Source organism: Acanthochromis polyacanthus, chromosome 5 (genome assembly GCF_021347895.1).
Source record: "Acanthochromis polyacanthus isolate Apoly-LR-REF ecotype Palm Island chromosome 5, KAUST_Apoly_ChrSc, whole genome shotgun sequence".
Taxonomy (NCBI): domain Eukaryota; kingdom Metazoa; phylum Chordata; class Actinopteri; family Pomacentridae; genus Acanthochromis; species Acanthochromis polyacanthus.
In genome coordinates, this window is record NC_067117.1 from 40,049,233 (window position 1) to 40,075,689 (window position 26,457).

Consider the following 26,457-nt stretch of genomic DNA (forward strand, 5'->3'; position numbering starts at 1 on the left):
TTTAATGCCATGTACGCAGCCGACCACAGTTCAAATCCCAGTACTTTGCTGCATGTGACATCCCCTCTTTCTCCCATGATTTCCTGTCTCATAAGTGTTGAATAAACGTGTCTATTCTGGTTTATTTTTAAATTCCATTTCCCATTATTACATGGGCGTAACCACCATCTCAGAAGTGAGGGGGACAAATTTTTCAGAGCGATTTATCATTCTCTTACATTTAATTGCATCGTCCTTAGTGGCTAAAGAACCACATAATCCCTAACAGCCACAGTACAATACCAGGGGACCAACTAGGCTAGTTCTTTAAACTATAAAGTATAAAACTTTAAACTATAAAATCTAAAGTTTTAGTTGCCAAACTCCAGTTGAGTTGACAACAATGTCCCTTGAACATCTACTGGACGAGTAGCCAAAGGTGCCAAACACTGAACATGAAATGATCAGTACTGCCTGGTTTCTCCCTGCAATAGATATCTTATTTTCAGGAAGTTATAATCTCTCCTTACCTGTAAAGACCCTACATCCTTGTCCCTGCTGCTGGCCTCTGATCCATCTCCTCCCTGACTCTGCTCTTTCTGTTATGGCAATAAACATAAAAAATGTGGTAAGAAAAATTCTGAAATAGCATTAGGAAGAGTAAAAACTGCAGTAGAATTTAACCTCAAAATCACTTTAACCCATAGATACATATTTTTTCTCAGCCACTTATATGTATTTTTTTCATCTCTGCAGACCCTGCATGGTCAACATTACTGCTGGCCTCTGGTCCATCTCCTGCCTGACTCTGCTCTTTGTTATGGAAATAATCATTAAAAAATCTGAAAATCAAAATTCTGAGATAGAATTTGAAAGAGAAGCAGTAAAAATAGTTGTAAATTTAACCACTTTTATACCATAGCTAGCCTATTCTTTTTTCTCCTCCCCGACTCTCCTCTTTTGGGACCAAAAGACTTAAATACATGGAGAGCAATTGTGAGCACATCTTCTGCCCAGAAATGAAAGAGGACTGGGTTTATTCCAAGAATAAACTAATTAGCAAGTAATGTAACAGAGGCAACCACATTTGAATTATTTTTAACTAGCTTAACATATTGATATATTGCCACGTTTTACCTTGTCATCATTTAGCTAACAAGTCTAACATTGTTTGCATCCAACAAGGTCACACAACTTACACGGTTTGTTTGGAAAGAACTGTGTAAAGTTTTTTGCTTCTTGCTGGCTCTGGCTGGTTTGCTAAACATTACTCCAGACGCACGTTCAGCACTGCTCAGCACAGCAGCACGTCTCCTGTGGAACACCTGCGTTAGCATGCGCTCATGGTGCATTCAAAGACGGCTCGGGAAAACACGTTACTGGATGCTAATAACGGGTTTAGCTGTTGTAACGGCTGAAAAAAGTGTGGGGGACAGAGGGGACAGATGTGGAAAGTGCGGGGGACATGTCCCACGCGTACCCCGCGTTCGTTACGCCCATGTGACCAACTACCTATCAGATCTGGGGTCGCCGCAGGGGTGGCCAATGAGATTTCACGGGTGGCCCCGGCCACCCCAGGCCACCCCCTAAAATCGCCATTGCCAGTAGGAGAAAGGATGGTTCCTCACTGTGTGACATCAACTGTCAAACATGGAGGAGGAAGCGTGATGGTCTGGGGCTGTTTTTCTGGATCCAGGATCAGTTCTTGTACAGAGTGAGATGAACCCTGAACCTAAACGGCTACCACAGCATTCTGCAGCTCCATGCAGAACCCTCTGATATGTTCTAGTTGGTCAGGGGTTCATCCTACAACAGATAATGAGCCAGAACATAAGAACCAGAACTACTTTAGAAAAAAGAACCAGATGGTGAGTTTAAAAACATGGAGTAGCCGGCAGTCTCCAGACTTAAACCCCATGGAGCTGGTTTAGATGAACTGGACAGAAGAGTGAAAGCAAAGAACCTACAAGAACCACATATTTATGGGAACTTCTGCAGCAGAGAAGGAAGAACTTTCTCAATAATATTTGATTTCCATTGTGGAAAGAATGAGTGTGTTCAGCTGTTATATCTGCCAAAGGAGGTACTTTGATGAGTCTAAAGTTTAGAATACATTTTGGTTTCTAAATTGATTTCTTTTTACTTCATTTGTTTATTTAATAATAATAATAATAATAATAAAGAATTGGATTTATATTTGTTCTATGCTTTGATTTCAGAGAACAATGAGACATTAACATGCATAATTTCCATTTTTTAGAAATTGGTGTGTTCTAAAACTTTTGACCATTAGTGTATGTCTCTGAGATTTTTGCCTCCATCCCACTATAAAATGAATTGAATTGATTGTGATCACAAAACTAAACAAGGCATTTATGAAATTCAGCAGTAACATGTTTGCCATGTCCCTGTTAGACTGTTGTTTTAGCTGCAGCAACTATGTAGTTCCAGTGAAAATGTTTTGCTATGGGTGGTTTAAAGTAACAAAAGCAGACAGACTGATGAGAGATGCTGCCATTGCAGCAGTTTGTAATTTGGGAGAGATGACCTTCGAATTGATTATTTAAATTACTATTGATTTTTTTGTATCCACTCAAGGTCTGATTGATTCAGTTCTGACCGTGCTTTCCAGCGTTGTCTCCGGTCTATTGTTAACAGTTACAGGCAGTGTCTGCTAACTCCACCACAGCCCTAATGGCCAAAAACCATCTCATAAAAAGGAAAGAACACCCACTCTGTCCTTCCCTCACTATATCCGCTGCGTTAGCCTGCAATTCAATTTGTCTCCTGGCATCCACCATCATTACTGCTAAAGGGACATTCATCAGAAGAAATGCTCCTCACTGTTTGATCCCTCTGCTCTTTGCATGATGTGTGCAGTTTTTCAGAGGAACATCATCTCATTTGCTCCACTGAGGTGTTTACTGACATGTTTTAATTAAAGGTATCACCAACAGGACTGTAACATGCTCTAGACAGAACAGAATAAAATAGAATATTCTTTATTGTCATTATATAATACAATGTATAAAGAGATTGCAGAGATTGTGCGCATACATACATGTATGGTATGTACATACACAATACCACAATAACCACAAACTTTTTTTTTATCACAACTAGTGCTGCTACTGGTACTGCTATGATTAATCTCTTATCATAAGCTAAATGAAACATATCAAGTCAATATCTTCCATATTGTTGAAGCTTCATATTAACTTCAGATAAACTGTAGAATATTTTTTGCACAGGAGGAGAATCATCACTCACACTGCATCAGGAAGGATTAGCCAAGTGGAATGACTACAGCAAGCAAAACCTGTTTCAGTGTTCAGTGTTCTGTAATCAATAACAAGCAAAATGGTTTGATCTTATAAAAATGATCTGTTATGAGGTAAGGTATTTAAAATTCTGCTTGTATTAAAGTAAAATGAGACTTTGTCAGACAGTATTTGCATGTGTCGTGAGTTGAGCGACAGAGACATTCAGCATCTGGCTCATTGTGCGTGGGCCAGACAGCAGTCACTTCATTAATGAGGGCAGCAACATGTTGTTTGAAAAGACGTTGGGGAGGGAGCTCTTTGTCAAGCTCCTCTTCAAAAGAATCCAATCCAAGCCACATGCAGCTAAGATGACAGCGGGGGCCAAATCCTATTCCAGCTGCTTTAACATGCAACTTCTGTTAACTGTTCCAACTGTCCTCTTCTCCAGGTTTCACAGACGCTACATTAGCGGCACAGCACACAAGTCAAGACAAAGGATGTATCCACATCTCGTGTAGTAGATGGATTTCCAAGCTTACGATGTGGATTGAAGGATTAATTTGTAAATTATTTTTAGGCCCGTTGAAATAATGTGGAGGTGTTAGAAACAAATACAATTCCAGTATAAAAAATGAAATTGGATCTTCTTTCCACTCTGTGAGCTATCTGCCGATACTCTCAGAAAGCTTTAAATACAATAGATGTATTAATCCGCCAAGGAACGCAGAGTTACACTACCAGTCAAAAGTTTCTTTCTCATTGAATGGTTTTTATTTTATTATTTTATACATTGCAGATTAATACTGAAGGCATCAAAACAGTAAAAGAATGGGTATGGAACTATGTTGTAAACAAAGAAGTGTTAATCTTCAGCATTAATCTATAATGTAGAAAATAATACAAATGAATAAAAACTATTGAATGAGGTATGTCCAAACTTTTGATTGGTAGTGCACATGACGACAGGCGCTGGTCTGTCTGTCCGTTTATCTGTCCGTTTATCTGTCCGTTTATCTGTCTGTTCGCAACATTACTCAAAAACGGACTAATGGACTTAAATGACCAAGGGCGTCAGTTTGTTTTTAAAAGTGTGTGTGTGTGTGTGTGTGTGGGGGGGGGGGGGCGGAGACCACAGCACTTTGAGAAAATGTCAAAGAACAGCGGCAAAATGCCACAAGCTGGGCTCAAACGCACAACCACCGTACCAAAGGCAGAGGCTCATCCTGTTGAGCTATTGATACATGCAGGTAGAGGGGTCTGTGGGCTGCTATAGTACTAATTCTCCCGGGCACAGGCGCAAATTTAGCATCTGCGCGTTTTTTTTTTACCTCACGAAGGTGTGCTGCATGTCTGTGAAACTCTCCGCTGAGTGCGGATGGTGCGTTCAGGAGCGTCGGAATTTTCTATACTACTGAAAATAACTGGGTTTACAACGGCTTACATGTGAAGAATTTGAATGTGTCGGAGACAAAATGACCCCTGAAAAAAAGTGGGGGGGACACGTCCCCACCGTCCCCCCCTAAATTGACGCCTATGTAAATGACATTTTCAGGGAAAGTCAGAAATGACACAAAGATCAAGTGATTAGATTTTGGCAGTGATATGGCTTATAGTCTGGATCCACTATCATTGCGAGATAGTGACATGGTGTCACTGTAACCATGATAACAAGTGAACACTACGTCAGTTACCTGCTGACGACCACTTGATTGTGATCCCGCTACAAATCCACCGTTGCGGACTTATCAGGACTTATCTGTTGAAAGTGATACAACAAACAATTGATTAAATTGTGGGGGTGTTTCTGAGTACCATCAGTTCCTGCCGCCCGCTACATACACTCAACAAAAATATAAACGCAACACTTTTGTTTTTGCTCCCATTTTTTATGAGATGAACTCAAAGATCTTAAACTTTTTCCACATACACAATATCACCATTTCTCTCAAATATTGTTCACAAATCTGTCTAAATGTGTGATAGTGAGCACTTCTCCTTTGCTGAGATAATCCATCCCACCTCACAGGTGTGCCATATCAAGATGCTGATTAGACACCATGATTAGTGCACAGGTGTGCCTTAGACTGCCCACAATAAAAGGACACTCTGAAAGGTGCAGTTTTGTTTTATTGGAGGGTCCACTCCTCTTCAATGTCTGTGCGAAGTTGCTGGATATTGGTGGGAACTGGTACACGCTGTCATATATGCCGATCCAGAGCATCCCAAACGTGCTCAATGGGTGACATGTCCGGTGAGTATGCTGGCCATGCAAGAACTGGGACGTTTTCAGCTTCCAAGAATTGTGTACAGATCCTTGCAACATGGGGCCGTGCATTATCCTGCTGCAACATGAGGTGATGTTCTTGGATTTATGGCACAACAATGGGCCTCAGGATCTCGTCACAGTATCTCTGTGCATTCAAAATGCCATCAATAAAATGCACCTGTGTTCTTCGTCCATAACAGACGCCTGCCCATACCATAACCCCACCGCCACCATGGGCCACTCCATCCACAACATTGACATCAGAAAACCGCTCACCCACACGACGCCACACACGCAGTCTGCCATCTGCCCTGAACAGTGTAAACTGGGATTCATCCGTGAAGAGAGCACCTCTCCAACGTGCCAGACGCCATCCAATGTGAGCATTTGTCCACTCAAGTCGGTTACGACAACGAACTGGAGTCAGGTGGAGACCCAATGAGGATGACGAGCATGCAGATGAGCTTCCCTGAGATGGTTTCTGACAGTTTGTGCAGAAATTCTTTGGTTCTGCAAACCGATTGTTTCAGCAGCTGTCCGAGTGGCTGGTCTCAGACCATCTTGGAGGTGAACATGCTGGATGTGGAGGTCCTGGGCTGGTGTGGTTACACGTGGTCTGCGGTTGTGAGGCTGGTTGGATGTACTGCCAAATTCTCTGAAACACCTTTGGAGACCGCTTATGGTAGAGAAATGAACATTCAATACACGAGCAACAGCTCTGGTTGACATTCCTGCTGTCAGCATGCCAATTGCACGCTCCCTCAAATCTTGCCACATCTGTGTGTAACCCATGTTAAAATACGACATAAATAAGAATAAATAGTTGAATAAAAGCTGCATAAATAAGTTTGAAAGTTAAGTGATTCATTTAATGTCAATTAATCATCAGAGTTAATTAAAAATGTTAATTCAGCAATCATTTAGTGTTTATGATTAAAAGTCTGTTGACAGAAAATAACGTCGCTGCCCCTTTAAGGGACCAGCGACACAGACGCAGCGCCTCTCTGCAGCAGAGACCTGAGGGAGAGAGCAGAGGAGGAATCGGAGAAAACGAGTGGTGATTAATTAATAGAAAAAGTCGATAAAACAGTCGAAAAACATAATTTGCCTGGTCGGGAACTGACGGGGATTTTATGAGAACTAAGCCACATCGGTTTTGGTGAGTTTTGTGTTTATTTTCATGTATTTTCACTGTGTTGTACTTTTTTTTTCTCTGGCGGAAAGCTAACTAAAAACGTAGCTGTTTACAAAGAAATGCGCCGTCATAAACCGTTTCCCAGTTAATATTTTGGGTTGTGAAGACTGTAAATGTTAAAAGTGTGTGTAAGCTGTGTAAATTAATGCTTTGTGCAGTAATTAGTGCGGGAGACGGAGCCGCTCCGCTGCCATTTTGAGTTGAAAAAAAACACCGAAGCAGTAACGTTAAAACTCAGACTGTGAAGAATTTATTTGTGTGATTCGAGGATTTAAAAATAGTTTTATTGTGTTTATGGCCTGTTACACAGGTCAGGTTTTTTGCTTGGTTGGAAACTCGGTCGGAGTGAGGATTGGTCTGCCATGTGCGGGCGTGCACATCCACAGACGGGATTCAAGATGGCGAGCCAGACCCAGACCGTCAACTCATCTTCTCCATCGCGTCATTGAGGAAATCCTCTGCATGTGGTAACTCACTGCCAGAGTGGTAGGAGTATCAGGAACTAGTTTGAACTGAACTGAACAGAACTGAGAGCTGATTGAACTATTATTTTTTTGGACTGAGTCGAACTGAAACTTTTCATTGAACTGAACACTTGAACTCCCATTTGGACTTGAACTTAAATTTAAAGTGTCATACTTTTATTTTCATATGTTTATATTTTTGAATGTGATTTGAGGAACTGTGGTCCACTTTGATTTACTTGGGTTTTGAAGGTATTTTCTTGCCTGTAAAAGAAAGGAAAAGAGTTAACTCAGGAAGAAAAATAGGAATCCAAAATAGGTACAACCTAGGAAAAAGAGACTGATCTAATTAAATTAGATTAGCTTTACTAAAATAAACTAGGTGAACTAAAGAACAAAAAGGAAGAGTGAAATACTTTTCCCCCCCCATTTACCTTGTTATTGGGAACCTGCAGGGTATTTTTGGTTTTATGTACTGTTTTATATTTGTGTTTTACATTCAGTAAATTGCCGGCCTTTTCTGCTTAAAGCAACGGTCTCTGGTGTAATTTTTCTTGCTCCCCACTCCTTAGAGCCTAGAACTGGTCCAGTGGCGCAGTTAGTGGTGTGATACTGGTGCTACATGTGGCACTGAGCTGTGTGATAAAACTGCACTTTTCATAGTGTCCTTTTATTGTGGGCAGTCTAAGGCACACCTGTGCACTAATCATGGTGTCTAATCAGCATCTTGATATGGCACACCTGTGAGGTGGGATGGATTATCTCAGCAAAGGAGAAGTGCTCACTATCACACATTTAGACAGATTTGTTAACAATATTTGAGAGAAATGGTGATATTGTGTACGTGGAAAAAGTTTAAGATCTTTGAGTTCATCTCATAAAAAATGGGAGCAAAAACAAAAGTGTTGCGTTTATATTTTTGTTGAGTGCATTTAGGTCACAAGATTTGGTATCCGTACATAATGAACAAATGAAAAACACACGCCTGCGTTTGTGGGTACATCTAAATTAAATGGATACATTCGATGATGCTGTGATTTCTGGTAATCAATAATTTATAAACAAATGCTCCATTTCTAAAAATCGAAATCAAAAATGCTGCATTTCTAGCAGTGCCATATGGGGGAATGAACAGTCTTGGGGGAGTACTGCGCTCTGGGTGCTTTTCTTGTTTTGTTCTGTGTTCAGGAATAGAAGCCTTTGTTGAACTGAACCTCAAAACTCGTTGCCTTCACCATTCCCAGTGAAAGCAGAGTAACCATATGCTGTGTGAGATAAGTTGTTTAACTGTGGCTTTGTACTGTTGAATTTTAATTGGTAGTTATTAGCCACAGAGGGAAGGTCCTGGAACAACAAGCCAATATTTACTCTCAGCACTGAAAACTGGAAAACAAACGGCTTGTTTAGTAGAAATGTCTTTGTTTCTTGTAATGGTTGGGCCTCCCTTCCTGTCTGCCTCTTCTAATCACCCCCCTGCTTACTTCACCTCACTCACCCTCCTCTTTTTCTATTTCACACTTCCTCTCACAATACTGTGTTCTTTTCCATTTCCTGTTTCTTTTTATCATTCTATTTTTTTATTTGATTGGTGTAATATCTGAATTTAAAGTACTTAAGTTAAGAGTTTTAACGACTTGTTCATTTGCTATCATCATATCTATATCCTTTAAAGTGAGACAGATAACACTAGACTCCAGTAATTGAGGAAAACACCAGTCACTGATTGTGTCATCCAATATCTGTGAGACTGTTCTGGGTACCTCTCTGATAAAATCACAGGAAAGCAGGGGTCTGTTGCGTTATATTAAGCTAGACAGACACCTAACCAAATAGGGGGAAAAGACAAGACTGCAGTTCTTGCCATCTGTAAAGGGAGTTTCATGAGTTCATTACAGCTTGATAAACCATTTCAGATTTAGTCTTACAAACAATTCCAACAAGATAGTCCATTGTACAAGAGACAGAGCTTCAAAGGTGAAGATTAATTGGTTGGTTTGGAAAATGCATGTGTGAACAGAGCACGAGGTTTTTTCCATGGGAAGCAGCTGGAACTGTGCCCATGGAGGAGATGAGACAGCTGCCAACAGGGCTCAACAACACTGAGCACTGAATGAACAAAAAGTGAAACTCAGGGGGAATCACTGCTGACATTAGCCACAACAACCTCGATTTTTTTAGGTATACAAACCCAACAGCATGATGTATCAGTCCAAATGCTAATGATGAAATGAAACCAAAATGAAACCAAGCAGACCCTAATCTTCTAACCATCAACAGAGACTGTGTGGAAAGGGTCCCTGCCTTCAGGTTCCAGGGTACGCACACAACACCTCAGCAGCAGTCAATGTTTACACTCTATCTGTTTCACCCACTACCTTCAGGGAGATGCTTCAGGTCCATCAAATCACAGATAAACCGGGTTAGCAGGCAGCTTCTAGCCCAGAGGCATAAGAGAACAGAAGTCTGCCAAACACTGTCTGGACCTGAGTACCGACTGGTAATTCCTACAAGCTACTTATGCACTTTGTATTTATTAGTGATGCACTATAAGATTATTGATTTATTGAACTGCAAATTTGTAATGACAATAAATAAATTTGGCTCCAAAACTTTCTATATAAAAGAAAGTCTCTGCAAAGCAAGAGAGATTAACTTACAGAGAAAAACAAAAGAAAAACTAAATATATACATTATACACACACACACACACACACATATACATATATATATATACAGTCCCTGACAAAAGTCTTGTTGCTTCTCTTAAGTTGTAGGAACAACAAATAACAACTGGACTTGTAGTTGATCAATTGGAATCAGAAATGGCTCATATGAATGACAAGGCCCTCTAGATTATATTTATTATGCCAAAATAAAGTTTTGTATCATTCATTGAGTTTTATCATTTAATTAGGACAGAAAGGTCAGATTTTGCTTGGACAAAAGTCTTGTCGCATACAAAAATAATGATGAAATTGTACATATACTTTATTCTGAATACACAAATATGCTATAAAAACATCAGAACATTAAGTCATGGTGTCTTGCAAAAAAGAATTAATATTGTGTATGACTTCCAGTGCTTGGAGGACTGCATCCATACGTCTCACCAATGACTCAAATAACTTAATGATAAAGTCATCTTAAATGGCAAAGAAAACAGTCTTGCAGGGCTCCCAGAGTGCATCAAGATTCTTCGGTTTCCAAGCCTTCTCCTTCATCTTACCCCAGACATGCTCAATAATGTTCATGTCTGGTGACTGAGCTGGCCAATCCTGGAGCTCCTGGACCTTCTTTACTTTCAGGAACTTTGATGTGGAGGCTGAAGTATGAGAAGGAACGCCATTCTGCTGCAGAATTTGCCCTTTCTTATAGTTTGGGATGTAATGGGCAGCAAGAATTTCTTGATACTTCAAGCTGTTGGTGTTTCCATCCACTCTGCAGAGCTGTCAAACATCCCATACCGGATACAACCCCAAACCATGATTTTTCTTCCACCAAACTTGACAGTTTTCTTGGTGAATCTTGGGTCAGTGCGGCTTCTGCAGGATTTGCGTTGATTGGGATGCAGTTCAATGGATGATTCATCAGAAAAATCAACCTTCTGCCACTTTTCATTGTCCATCCTTCCTGCAAGCTGTGGACCTTGACAAATGCAACACGTTTTTTTTGTTGTCTTCTGTTTGATGCTGGTTTTCTATGCACTAATTTGACTATGGAGAACACCGCGTGAGAGAATTTGACAAACTGTTCTTGTAGATACAGGGATTTCTGGCGTCCAGTTCACGTGTAACTCTGTTGCAGGTGAAAAGGGCTGGCCCTGGACTGTGGAAGCAACAAATGCTCTTCTCTAACAGGTGTCTGCCTGACCTGGGCTTGTCATAAACATCACCAGTTTCTTCAGATCTTTATCTTATCCTCTCTACTTGACATTTGGATACAATAAAGCTGTCTGCCACCTCAGCAGGAGACTTGATCTTCAGGGTCTTGATGATCAGCACTTTGGTCTGTGGTTGGATCTTTGGCATGCTGTTGGGGTCAGGTTGGGCTTCATATGAAGGTCTTGTGTCTTGGGTTTCTTTTTATACACACCTGAGAATGTGTCAGTTACAGTATTTGTCACAGGTGAACTTCTATCTGTGATTGGTTGAATCATTTAAAGACATGACAAGACTTTTGTCCTTGCAAAAACAGATGTCATGGGCTTTACCAAGACGTGAACATCAGGACACTTTATGACGGGTTCAATTTACACCCAGTTATTAATGTGAAAGCCCTTGACATTAAAATGAACCATTTTTTGTGAGAACTGATTGATTAGAAATAAAGTTATATGCCATTTAAGGTTACTATATCCTTATGCGACAAGACTTTTGTCAGGGTGTGTGTGTGTGTGTGTGTGTGTGTGTGTGTGTGTGTGTGTGTGTGTGTGTGTGTGTGTGTGTGTGTGTGTGTGTGTGTGTGTGTGTGTGTGTGTGTGTGTGTGTGTGCACATATTCTGACAGTAAGCAGGATTCACCTGCTAAATAGTCTCCTGTGACTGATCAAGCCTGACTGAGAACCTGTAGGCTAGCCACCAGCTGTCAACGCTGTCATTATGACATCAGTCTGCTTTTCTTGCCCAGAGTTGTACTTTAAAGAGAAATTAACTGATTAATGAGGTATATTGAGCCTAAGGATACAGTTTTTAGTACCACAATGGGGACACTCTTTAGATCTCCATGGTAGCTGATGCTATAAGGCTAACCTTGTTTGGAGTATCTTATGTTCGGAGTTTAGGATTTAAATCAGCTCGAGGAAGTGTCTCCCTTTAAGCAAATTGTTTCCTGACAATTCTTTATGAGTTCACAGATTCTCAGCTGAGTGACTATTTTATATCTGAAAACCTGATAAACGGTACAATACAAATATCACTGAATGAAGCTTTGTATATCGTTTTGCACATTGTATGCATTGCATTGCCACGGACCCGACATGTATTTAAGCTGATGATGCAAAAATATGATAGCATATGACGTGCAATGCTCGATATTATGGGTCCAAATCTCTGCTTTGGGTCTTTCTGTGCAGAGTTTGCATGTTTTCCCTGTGCCCATGTGGGTTCTTCGGCTTCCTCCCACAGTCCAAAAACATGCTGAGGTTAATTGGTGATTCTAAATTGTCTGTATGTGTGAATGTGAGTGTGATTGTTTGTCTCTGTATGTAATCCTGTGATAGACTGTTACCTGTCCAGGTGAACCCAGGCCTCACTAATGAGGATTAAGCAGTATAGAAAATGAATGAATGGATAATCTTTGTATGTAGGCCTGCCTTTTAGTTTCTCCTGTTCAGATTACCTACTGCATTTGGTTTGTCACAAAACCTGAAAAGTTTCAACCATATCTAATAATTCTCTGTCTGCTCGATATGTACAGTGTCTGTAAGTAGGAGAATTTTTCTGCTTTTATTGCTTTTCAGTATTTAATCATGGTCACTTCATTTGGCTTTTTGACAAGAACTTCCAAAAAAAAATAAGACTCTTTAATAACAGTGGAAACTGATTTCTGCAAAGTAATTTCAATTATTAAAAAATATAAAAAGTAAAATCAGTGATCACGTAAGTATTCTATCCATTTAAACTGACCCACCTAATTTAAGACAGGTGCAACCAACTGGCTACAACTACAGCACGAAGATCAAAGAACACTCAAAGCAAATCTGTCAAAAGTGTATTGAACAGTATACGAGAGTACTTCAAAAAGTGCTCAGCCTCACCAAAAAACATCGCACGATTATTATTTTTCAGCATGGTCTCCTTTAACTTTAGTGCACTTGATCCACTGATGGTCCACTGCTTTGCTATCCCTTCACAGAAGAAAGTCCGTCTTGAGTCACCAGATACTCCTCAACAGCATGGATGACTTTAATATCCCTCTGACAACAGCGACCATGCAAGTGTGGTTCCAGTTTGTAAAATGTTAAAAATCAGATTGTGCAGGTCAAGTGAATAAGGTTCATAGAACAATAGTTCAAAGGTACTTTTAGCTGCTTTGTGGACGGACGCATTTTCTTGGAGCAACAGCAGGCAGCTTTTAAAGCTTTCCTGTTTTGTTTTTTTTTCTTTGATTGCATCGTACAGTTGTTGTAATTCAGATACACGGTAGTCCCGAATAATGATTTGACTTTTTTCTAAAAAGTCACTCATGAGCAATCTGTTGGGATTTGTTTTTTTTTTTACTACTAATAAATATGTTATCAATTTACTACTAATAAGTATACTTTTATACACACTAACACTATTAAAATATACCGCTTGCATTATGTGCTAAATAAAAGAGTTGTGTTGATCTGTGAATGAATGAGAGGGTCTTGAGCCGGTGTTCCACAGTGTGACTGAACAACATGGTAACAGGTCAGACAGAGGGAACACCACATTCGCTCATACTCAAGACACATCAGACACACGAACATGCACCGCAGACACACGGAGACCCACGCACACTCACACACACTCAATACTCAAGGCCACTCTAAGACGCAACAACATCATGAGAAGAACATTAACTGATAAAAGCACATGAGAACGGAGACATACAGTCACCCAAATTAAAGTAATGATATCAAATGACTGTGGCAGTAGACTATCAATAACACATAAGACCATGACAATAGACTGTGGTTAATAATGAAGACCTAAAGACACAAACATACCCATCATTCATAATGGGGAGGGATTCTCTTTCTGTATCTGGGACTGATGATCACAGGATCATATTGTGAGAGGCTATGGACAAGCCTATCCACCAACAAGAGAGAGCCAAGTCTAAACCACGGCTCGTCTCTGCCGGTTTTCGGCTAATGAGATTGTATCATATTTTATAAACATACACTGTATACTGAATACCTCATCCCTTACTGGGAAGACGCCTTCAGATTAACACCTTTGTTAATTATAGTGCTCTGAACAGTGATGGTCCTTTATCAAGCTACTTGTTGCAAAACAAACAACTTCAGCTGAGAGAAGTTGCCTGTCTGCTATCTCAAAAAGAACAATAGTTCAGAGCTACTTTTAGCTGCTTTACGGACAGACGTATTGTCCTGCTGCAACGGCACCCAGCTTTTCAAGCTTTCCTGTCTTTTTTTCTTTGATTGCAACTTGTAGTTGTTGCAATTCTGATGCACTGTAGTCCCCAATAATGGCTTGACTTTTTTCTAAAAAGTCACTCATGAGCAATCTCTCTGTCCCAAAACAATAAAGCCATATTCTTGCCAACAGATGCCACTTGCATGAACTTTTAGGTAGACAGAGAACCAATATTTTGTGTACATATTGGTTCTCCATCTTTGATTTGGGAACAAAGTGGTGAACTTTCTTCTTGAAGAAGAAGCTATGAATCAGCCTTGACAAGGAACACTGAAATACCAATTTTCTTTGATCAACAAACCATTCCCACACCTTGAGTTATAGAGAAACATCTGAGTGGTGCAGACAAACAATCCCTCCAACTAAATAAACAATTACAATAAACAAAAGCACAGATTTATGATGTGAAATGGCATGAAGCTCTTGTTCTTAAATGAAAAAAAAAAAAACACTGCTCACTTGAACTGCTCCAAATCATTAAGATTCAGAATTAAAGGACACATCCAAGTTCATATGGAAATTTTAAGATAGAAAAACTAAGTGAAGGGCAAAGACAAACAGAATAAACACTTATTCCGAAATGCAACTGGCATGACATGTAAGGACTGACCTGGCAGGCATTGTAGAGGAGCTGGTGCTCAAACTTCTTTATGCCCAGGATCTGTTGGAACATCTCATAGAGCTGGTCCTTGCTGAGGATGAGTTCTGAGGCGGCACTAGCTGTCATTCTCTGCTGATGTTTCCTGGGATCTTCTTCTCCTCGGTAGATGGTATCAAACTTGGCCATCCAGGAGCTCAGCACCGTCTCCTTGCTCAGGCCATCAATTTCAGGCAGGCTACGCACCCGCTTCTCTATGTGCTTCTTAAATACTTCTCGAGAGTCACTTGCCGAGCAGCCGCCGCTCTGCACCATGCGGCACACACGGTCACTTCTCAGGAAGACCTGCAATGAAGTTGTGAACCTGCAGATCAGTTTGTTTTCCTGCTCAAAATATGTATACTGTATAGAAAAAGGAGTGCTGGCTCAGGTCTGTGTTTGGATTTTGATCTCTGACAGAAGGATGCTGCTAAAGCGATAACATGGACAAATCTCTGGATAAACATAGAAAAACCTTTAGACTGATACCACCGAGCTACATAAGTGAATAGTGTAGTACATCCATCCTCGCAGTGGCCCAGTTACTCTACTGCTATTCCCACTCTTTCTTTCACTCGATCTACTAACAGTATGATGCAATCTTTAACACAGTACATATATTTTCTTCTGTTTTCTGTTTAGATTTTATCTGAAAGATAGATGCAGATACACTACCAGTCAAGAGTTTTTGAACACTCCAATTTTTCCAGGTTTTTATTGTATATTATGCATGATAATATCTCATTGTACTCTGAAAAGTACAGTTCAGTTGGTACAAAACATCTCCAGGAAATCATATCTCACCAACAAGTTGCTTTATGGCTCACATCCATGCTTGTCAACCATCATTAGACAATGTAATCTAGCCCTGACTGGACATTTGGTGAGACACAATGAAGAAGCTGGTAGTTGTCATGGAAACCTGATACTATCAGAAGGGCTGGCGGGCCGAGCACATTAAGGAAGGTGCTAGAAGAAGACACTAGTCTGGAAGGCAAAGGACTTTTGACTGCATTGTTTGACAGAGAGCTGGAGGATGAATTTTATTCATGACACCAATTCCACTGGATGCACTGAATGAATGATCTCTTGCCATATGGGCAGTCCAAAAACTCTAGCATGTGAGTCTCCACAAATACTGACCGTAAATGACACTTTATAAATGAACAGCTCAGTTCAGAATGTTTAGAAATAGGAAACAGAGAAGCCAGACTCTGGTCTTTGGTTCACTATGCTTTTTTCCCTCTTCTACTCTGGTTCAATCAAACTCACTGAATCAAGGCTATTCGGAAGCACATTATTAACACTGGCTTTAGGAGCTCTGTGTCTGTCTGCATCATTTAGCAGAACCAGGACCGCTTATTTCCACTGAGATCTGGACACTTTACATCGCATTATTAGTTTTTCTGCTGGGACAGATTTATTTCAAACAACATGCAGCTTTCAATGGAAAGTTCACAGCTTGCAAGAGGCAGTTTTATCCTTTGCAATGGCACAAGGATTACAGACATTTGTATGTATGATAAAAACAAAGAATTAGCATTGAATTGGTTCTTTCGGTTGTAAGAGGCAGGTTTCATGGACAGTTATATAAAACTGTAAATGGAAAATCAATGTACAAATATATTTACACTCAGTCAAAAAGATTCATTCCTGAGCTGAGAAATGACGACATTTAGTTTGCTTTGTATGAATAGTGGTGTAAAAGATGATATTAACTCACCTCATAGTAACTCTGCACAGCATTGATGAAGGCCTCATCAGCAACAATCTGAGTCTCTCCGTTGAGGAATGCCTGGAAACGATCTTTGACTGTCTGTAATTGCTGCTTACTGATCTGAGGGAGACATTACCAGATAGAAGAATGTTAAGACATAGTCAGTGAAAACCTAAAACTAAGAGTAACCCAGTTTTATAATTAGAATGAAAAAAAATGAAATGAGTTCATCAGAAGTAATTAAAGGACTGTTATATGGCTAATTAAACATGTTTTGTTCCCTTTTTTACATTCTTTGATTGTCTTATTACTTTGAAATATCGATCCTTAATGCTCAGGAAAACAGAAAACAACCAGATTTGATATCCATTGGTATCCATTGACGCAACTGAAATAATGTTTTTAAAACAAGACAACAACATGGACAACCCCTATAAATGATGTTCAATACAATTCACTTTTGAATATTATAATTGAATAAATTAAGTATTTAGAATATTTAAATGTACAGAAAATTTAATATTATATATAGATACAGTGCCTTGTGAAAGTATTCGGCCCCCTTGAACTTTTCAACCTTTCGCCACATTTCAGGCTTCAAACATAAAGATATAAAATTGTAATTTTTTGTCAAGAATCAACAACAATTGGGACACAATCGTGAAGTGGAACGAAATTTATTGGATATTTTATACTTTTTTAACAAATAAAAAACTGAAAAGTGGGGTGTGCAATATTATTCGGCCCCTTTACTTTCAGTGCAGCAAACTCACTCCAGAAGTTCAGTGAGGATCTCTGAACGATCCAATGTTGTCCTAAATGACTGATGATGATAAATAGAATCCACCTGTGTGTAATCAAGTCTCCGTATAAATGCACCTGCTCTGTGATAGTCTCAGGGTTCTGTTTAACGTGCAGAGAGCATCATGAAGACCAAGGAACACACCAGGCAGGTCCGAGATACTGTTGTGGAGAAGTTTAAAGCCGGATTTGGATACAAAAAGATTTCCCAAGCTTTAAACATCTCAAGGAGCGCTGTGCAAGCAATCATATTGAAATGGAAGGAGTACCAGACCACTGCAAATCGACCAAGACCCGGCCGTCCTTCTAAACTTTCACCTCCAACAAGGAGAAGACTGATCAGAGATGCAGCCAAGAGGCCCATGATCACTCTGGATGAACTGCAGAGATCTACAGCTGAGGTGGGAGAGTCTGTCCATAGGACAACAATCAGTCGTACACTGCACAAATCTGGCCTTTATGGAAGAGTGGCAAGAAGAAAGTCATTTCTCAAAGATATCCATAAAAAGTCTTGTTTGAAGTTTGCCACAAGCCACCTGGGAGACACACCAAACATGTGGAAGAAGGTGCTCTGGTCAGATGAAACCAAAATCCAACTTTTTGGCCACAATGCAAAACGATATGTTTGGCGTAAAAGCAACACAGCTCATCACCCTGAACACACCATCCCCACTGTCAAACATGGTGGTGGCAGCCTCATGGTTTGGGCCTGCTTTTCTTCAGCAGGGACAGGGAAGATGGTTAAAATTGATGGGAAGATGAATGGAGCCAAATACAGGAGCATTCTGGAAGAAAACCTGTTGGAGTCTGCAAAAGACCTGAGACTGGGACGGAGATTTATCTTCCAACAGGACAATGATCCAAAACATAAAGCCAAATCTACAATGGAATGGTTGACAAATAAACGTATCCAGGTGTTAGAATGGCCAAGTCAAAGTCCAGACCTGAATCCAATCGAGAATCTGTGGGCAGAGCTGAAGACTGCTGTTCACAAACGCTCTCCATCCAACCTCACTGAGCTCGAGCTGTTTTGCAAGGAAGAATGGGCAAGAATTTCAGTCTCTCGATGTACAAAACTGATAGAGACATATCCCAAGCGACTCGCAGCGGAAATTGCAGCAAAAGGTGGCGCTACAAAGTATTAATGCAAGGGGGCCGAATAATATTGCACGCCCCACTTTTCAGGTTTTTATTTGTTAAAAAAGTATAAAATATCCAATAAATTTCATTCCACTTCACGATTGTGTCCCACTTGTTGTTGATTCTTGACAAAAAATTACAATTTTATATCTTTATGTTTGAAGCCTGAAATGTGGCGAAAGGTTGAAAAGTTCAAGGGGGCCGAATACTTTCACAAGGCACTGTATATATATATATATATATATATATATATATATATATATATAGATCATAGATAGATAGAGAGATAGGCATGAGTCCATCCCTTCAAAACTATTGGCTTCCACACTTAGAAACAGACTGAGAGTGATCTCCTACACTACACTGTAAACATCACAGTACCATCCACTGGTTAAACTAGTTTAACACACGTTTCTTTGCAACTCAATGTCAGAGTTTCTGCGACTGTTTTGAGTTTTCCTCTGCTACTTCTTCTCCACATACGCTACCATTAAAAAGTTTGGGGTCACCCAGACAATGTCATGTTTTCCATGAAAGTTCACACTTTTATTCATGTGCTAACATAACTGCACAAGGGTTTTCTAACCATCAATGAGCCTTTCAACACCATTAGCTAACACAATGTAGCATTAGAACACAGGAGTGATGGTTGCTGGAAATGTTCCTCTGTACCCCTATGGAGATATTCCATTAAAAATCAGCCGTTTACAGTTAGAATAGTCATTAACCACATTAACTATGTCTACACTGGATTTATCATTCATTTAATTTTATCTACATTGAGAAAATGTTTTTCTTTAAAAATAAGGACCTTTCTAAGTGACTCCAAACTTTTGAACCGTAGTGTATATCTGTCTCATTACTGTTTTTGTGCTTTTGTCTTAGCATCAAGATGTGTTCCCTGTCTTTTATTATAATGTCAGTTGTCATGATCTGTCTATCTGTACAGCTATGCACAAAAAATCATATAGTTGTGCCTGCAAACACGTATCTCTATTTTGCAATGTACTGTAGTATATGTCATATCCTGCCTGTTTATTCACTGATCATAGATGTTAACAGAGTGAGTGAAAGTGTTACATGTGCATTGTCTGCTACAGTCCTGACTCTTGCTCACCAATATCCACAATGAGGTCACCTCTCTATTTTTAACCAGCAAAGGAAATGACCACGACATATATTTCTGCACGTGTTTATTTCTAAACGATTCAAGTTTTGTTTTTTTTTTTAAAAAAGAAGTGTTAGTCAGCTGTCTGCACTTTTTCATTTCCTAACTGGCTCACTGTAGTGAGCCTCTTTCAGTTTTATTCGAGTATTATACATGCTGAGGCTAATACGGCTAACGTGCAATGTCTTGTGATATCACACTGAACTTCACTGCAAAACAGACAAACTATATTATTCCATCTTCAGCCAACCACTGTACCGTTCCTGTTTGTTCCATACTTTTTTGAAAGTACACATGCACCAAGTGACCCTGCTTTTCTCTCTTTTTCTCAGCAAACTGGGCAAATCATTGCCCAGTTTGATTAAGCTCAGTTGTCATTAAACAAAAGGTCCTGAGATTGTTGCTTTCACATACTGTTAGCAGAATGGGAAGAACAGGAAAAACAAGTATTTTTCTGATTTGTGTGTGTTCCTGAATCATTCCAAAATGGTTAGCTCCACAGCTAACCTGTTTGCACCAGACATACAGTCTCAGCTACACACGTGGACAAAATTGTTGGTACCCCTCAGTTAAAGAAGGAAAAACCCACAATTCTCACTGAAATCACTTGAAACTCACAAAAGTAACAATAAATAAAAATTTATTGAAAATTAAATAATCAAAATCAGCCATCACTTTTGAATTGTTGATTAACATAATTATTTAAAAAACAAACTAATGAAATAGGGCTGGACAAAAATGATGGTACCCATAACTTAATATTTTGTTGCACAACCTTTTGAGGCAATCACTGCAATTAAACGATTTCTGTATTTGTCAATGAGCGTTCTGCAGCTGTCAACAGGTATTTTGGCCCACTCCTCATGAGCAAACAGCTCCAGTTGTCTCAGGTTTGATGGGTGTCTTCTCCAAATGGCATGTTTCAGCTCCTTCCACATATGTTCAATGGGATTCAGATCTGGGCTCATAGAAGGCCACTTTAGAATAGTCCAACGCTTTTCTCTCAGCCATTCTTGGGTGTTTTTGGCTGTGTGTTTTGGATCGTTGTCCTGTTGGAAGACCCATGACCTGCGACTGAGACCAAGCTTTCTGACACTAGGCAGCACATTTCTCTCCAGAATGCCTTGATAGTCTTCAGATTTCATCGTACCTTGCACACTTTCAAGACACCCTGTGCCAGATGCAGCAAAGCAGCCCCAAAACATTACTGAGCCTCCTCCATGTTTCACCGTAGGGACAGTGTTCTTTTCTTCGTATGCTTGGTTTTTGAGTCTATGAACATAGAGTTGATGTGCCTTACCAAAAAGCTCCAGTTTGGTCTCATCTGTCCAAAGGACATTCTCCCAGAAGCTTTGTGGCTTGTCAACATGCATTTTTGCAAATTCCAGTCTGGCTTTTTTATGAGTTTTTTTCAGCAGTGGTGTCCTCCTTGGTCGTCTCCCATGAAGTCCACTTTGGCTCAAACAACGACGAATGGTGCGATCTGACACTGATGTACCTTGGCCTTGGAGTTCACCTTTAATTTCTTTGGAGGTTGCTCTGGGCTCTTTGGATACAATTCCAACGATCCGTCTCTTCAATTTGTCATCAATTTTCCTCTTGCGGCCACGTCCAGGGAGGTTGGCTACTGTCCCGTGGGTCTTGAACTTCTGAATAATATGAGCCACTGTTGTCACAGGAACTTCAAGCTGTTTAGAGATGGTCTTATAGCCTTTACCTTTAAGATGTTTGTCTATCATTTTTTTTTCGGATGTCCTGGGACAATTCTCTCCTTCGCTTTCTGTTGTCCATGTTCAGTGTGGTACACACCTTTTCACCAAACAGCAGGGTGACTACTTGTCTCCCTTTAAATAGGCAGACTGACTGATTATGAGTTTGGAAACACCTGTGATGTCAATTAAATGACACACCTGAGTTAATCATGTCACTCTGGTCAAATAGTTTTCAATCTTTTATAGAGGTACCATCATTTTTGTCCAGGCCTGTTTCATTAGTTTGTTTTTTTAAATAATTATGTTAATCAACAATTCAAAAGTAATGGCTGTTTTTGATGATTTAATTTTCAATAAATTTTTATTTACTGTTACTTTTGTGAGTTTCAAGTGATTTCAGTGAGAATTGTGGGTTTTCCTTCTTTAACTGAGGGGTACCAACAATTTTGTCCACGTGTGTATGCTCTGAGGCTTTGTATAGCTTTTCTATTGGCTCGTAAGACATTAACAATCAACAATAATCAGGATGACTACATGAAAATGTTTGTTCCATTTTTTGATTTGTTACACTGATGATAATACACAACTCAGGATGATAAAGAGAAGAAAAGCATTCACACCAAGACGCCACACTATTTACACATTTCAAAATGTAGGAGGGCTGACTCATACTCAAAACACAAATAATCAATAGAAATAGATACTCTTGTAATTACAGTTATCTCACAACCAACAATTACAGTGCAATACAGTAACATTAGAAAAAGAAGAATGGAGAGTGAGACAAAAATATCCATGCTCAATTCCATTACCTTACAACTTCATACAGTCTAATAACTTTTCTTTATATGTACACCAATCAGCCACAACATTATGACCACTGACATTGATCATGTTGGTACTATGGGGTGCTCTGCTGGAAAAATTTGGATTTTGGTGTCCAGACTTAAACACCAAAATAAACATTGTAAGAGAACCAGCATACTCCCTCATGCAAATAACAATCCCAAATGTCACTGGCCTACCCTTGAAGGAAGAAGCACCCACCACCACCACCACCACCACCACCTCAAAAACATCAAACAACCAGTAACATCTTGAGGAGCATGGCATTTGTCCAAGATGTTGATTTGAAAAACTTCCCAAACCCCATTCTGATCAAGCATCAACAGGATGCAGTGGAACAAGTTTGACTCACAGAGGTCCCACTGCACAACCCAGAGTACCCAAAGGATCCAATGTCCTGGTCCAGACCCTAAGAGGTCCTCTGATCCATGCCAAATGTTTCAGAGCAACTCTGGCCACATAAGGGGGGCCAACACAATATCAGGCAGGTGGTCATAAAGTTATGAGTGATCAGTGTACATGCATTCTCCTCCAAAAGTACTGGAAGAGTGAGGCCAGTTCCTTTATTTCATGTTACTGTAGACTGAAAACATTTGGGTTTGACATCAAATGATGAATATGAGACAAGAGATCAACATTTCAGCTTTTATTTCCAGGTATATGTACATCTGGATCTGATACACAACTTAGAAGATAGCACCGTTTGTCTGAACCCACATGTTTTTATGTGAGCAAAAGCACAGGAACGTGTTTGATACCCATGCATTCTTGTCACAATTAAACAATCATGCATTTAGAGTCTTTCATATATTTTAACATTTATCTTATGGAAATATGACAAACTCTACTGGGTCAAAAATGTACATACAGCAATGCTATTTAATTCATTAATATGTTTGATTAAATGTCACTTGGCATTTTAAATTCGGTTTGGTAGCCATCCACAAGCTTATGGTTGTATCTTTGACCATTCCACTGGACAGTCCTTGGAACAGTTAAACTAAATTCTCCCAGCTCTCCAGGACATCTACCAAGAACACTGCATAATGGCTACCTCCATCATGAAGGACCCCTCCCACCCCTCACATGGACTGTTTGCTGTCCTTCCATCAGGAAAGAGACTGCACAGCATCAGAACCCACACATCAAGGTTCTGCAGCAGCTTCTTCCCACAGGCAGTCAGACTGTTGAACGCCCTGCAGCTACAGCACACGTAGACCTGCACCCATCATCCCCATTCCCCAAACTGCAATCACATTAATCTCACTCATTATCACCCCAGTGGTGAGTATGATTGTGTCTGATGTACGCTTGTGCTTCTGTTTTGTTTTTGCTTTTGATTTTTTAATCTAGTTTAGTCTTTTTAAATTATCTTATATTTATTTTTACCTTATATTTAGTCTTAACTTTTATCATATTACCCTCATTTTTGCACTGTGAATGGATGTGAGAAATGTCATTTCGTTTAACTGTGTAGTTGAAGTTGAAGGTTCTTGATGGGGTTTCAGTCAGAACTTCTGGGACGCTCATAAAAAAATGTAGCGGTGCAGATGTACAGAGTGCTGTTCAATATTCACAACTGGACACACTATTCAAATATGCATACTATATGGCACCTAATAGATTTTCCTCTAATCAAATATGCTAAATAGACCTTATTTGTTTAATATCAGATTTATTTTGTCAATATATACAGAATCTGATTGCATGTCTAATGTATTGACCCGCACAGTAGTGTGTAGTGCGCATTTTGCTTTCACAAGAGCCATTTTTCCCTCAGGACTACAGCTCTTGGGCTCTACACTCTTTTCTGAAAGTACTGTTCCACTCCACTTATGCATGTTACAAGGCATCTGTTAGAATGAGATGCTCTGTTACCACTGCCACTCTAGGGGAAGAAAAAAGCTTTGAAAAAAGGAGGGGTGGCAGAGAGGAAGGAGAGAAACAATCTTTGGAAGAAGACAGAGAAGGAAAGATTAAATTCTACTAAACAAAAAGCAGCAATGGAAAAAATTAGTCACTGAGCATGGAGCAGAAAGAAATGAATAAATTGAAATATGAACTTGAAAAGCACTCAGAGATCGCAGTACCCTGCCAAGGCTGCTCATTCCTTGCATGATTTCCAATGCATAAGTCGCGATAAGTTCACAGCAGTGGATTTGTAGTAGGATCGCGATCATGTGATCATCAGCAGGCAGATTACATAGTGTTGTCATAGTTAAAGTGACACTAGGGCTGGCCCAAATAGTGGTTTCTGGTCTCCGGATATTCGGGCACTATTAAAAACGAATATGCGAATATTCGTTCCGCCCCGGAACGTCTGGGGGGCGTTACGGGGCGGTTCGGATCCATTCGTCTGGTCTACCGGATGCAAATTTTGCACTCTGCCTTCATTTTGTCTTCAGTTAAACTGAAGAATTCCCAAACAGCAGAGGTCTTCAGCATTTTGTCTTGTGTTTATGCAATGAAGAGAAGCATGACGTCAGAGTCTGCAGCCACCCGGCCATTCGGGTGGTGATAACAAACAGGAATGGAGGAGCCGAGATGAGCCGAACACGGCGGGATGAGCCGAAGTGGGCCGAAGGCGAAGGAAAGAGACGAGCTCCGAATATTCATATTTTCTTCTGGGGGGAGGAGGGGGTGATCACATAGACATATGTGTATATGCAGGGGTGAAAGTAGTTTTAAATTCTTGCTGGTACTATTACCAAAACCCTTGTCTCGCTGTAACTTCATGCATTTTAAAATAGCAAAGTTAACACGTAAACAAATAAAAACGTATTAATATTTTACTGTAGGCCAATGGATAAGGTAGGAATTAATAACACTTGAAAATATGGTAAACTTTTTTGCTTTAATTGAAACACTGATACACATCCAGAATACAAGGCCCTAAGAACAGACATGAGGTCACGAGCAAACACTCAGAATGGAACTAAGATCAAAACACATCACATAAAAGATTTTCCACAGAGGCCTAAATTATTTTATTTTATTTCAGACACAGAAACGGTCCTTATAAAAACAGACAAAACACCAACAGACAAAAAGCAACAACAGTTATAAAGTAGTTATAGTAGCAGTAGTTAGTTTCTGATTTTCTGTAGTAACTCTTCTTCAGTGTCACTCTCTTTTCCTTTAATTCACGTCAATCGGGGACGTCATGGAGCAAAGATGGCGGCACCCAGTAAGACTGCTGTGTTCTGATTAACCAAAAGTAAAGTTTTCTGCAAATCGAAGCCGTGTGTAAGTTGAAAAATCACGGAAAAACTGATACAATGCCACCCAAGAAAGCACAGGGGAATGAAAACGATGGCGGAATGGAGGAGATCCGTAAATCGATGGACAGCATGTCGGGTGAGCTGATGAAGGTAACCCAACAGCTGACCAAGCTCATGCAGCTATTTGATGAAGTCAAACAGCTTAAGCAAACAATCGCGGAAAAGGATAAAACTATAGTAGAGCTTGAAAGGAAGATTGACAGTTTGGAGCAATACACTCGAATGGAGGATGTTATTATCACCGGGCTTAATGTTAAACCTCGCTCGTATGCGAGAGCGACAGAGAACGGAAGAAATGTGAGCGAGGATGCAGACGCCGCTGACCTGCTAACGCTGGAAAGGCAAGTTTTGCGTTTTCTCGCTGAAAAGGACATCATCGTGGACGCGCACCATATCGCTGCGTGCCACACTCTCCCAAGGAGAGACAAAACAAAGCCTGTTGTGATACTGCGTTTCGTCAACCGCAAGCACAAAGTGGAGCTTCTACGACAGGGAAGGAAACTAAAGGGTTCAGACGTCTACCTGAACGAACACCTCACCAAGAAGACTGCCGAGATAGCAAGAAATGCTCGGCTTCTGAAAAGAAACGACAAGATCAAAGCAACGTGGACGAGGAATGGTAAAGTGTTCATTCAGATGAAAGGATCCCCTGAACAAGCCAAAGTAATACCGGTAAGAGAACTAACAGACCTTGACCAGTACAAATAATGCGACAGACTCTTTCTAAACCTGATATCTGCAGGAACTTATGGACTGGATGGAGGACCACATTATTATTTTCATTCTTTTTACATTGGCTGGAAAGCCTGTTACTTTATGAAGACTGGGAATATTACTTTCCTTTTCCTCCATTTCTGCTGTTGGA

At 40.1% G+C, this 26,457-nt stretch overlaps 1 protein-coding gene across 2 annotated transcripts in view; it reads right to left on the reverse strand.

Moving 5' to 3' along the window:
• Nucleotides 1-26,457, reverse strand: part of cadpsa (Ca2+-dependent activator protein for secretion a) — a 224,584-nt gene that overhangs the window by 162,611 nt on the left and 35,516 nt on the right. For both annotated transcript variants that reach the window (XM_051947997.1, XM_051947996.1), the window contains exons 2-3: nt 16,651-16,764; nt 14,901-15,233 (exon numbers count right to left, since the gene is read on the reverse strand). In XM_051947997.1, coding sequence (XP_051803957.1) covers nt 14,901-15,233; nt 16,651-16,764 — 447 coding nt within the window. The remainder of the gene's footprint in view (nt 1-14,900; nt 15,234-16,650; nt 16,765-26,457) is intronic.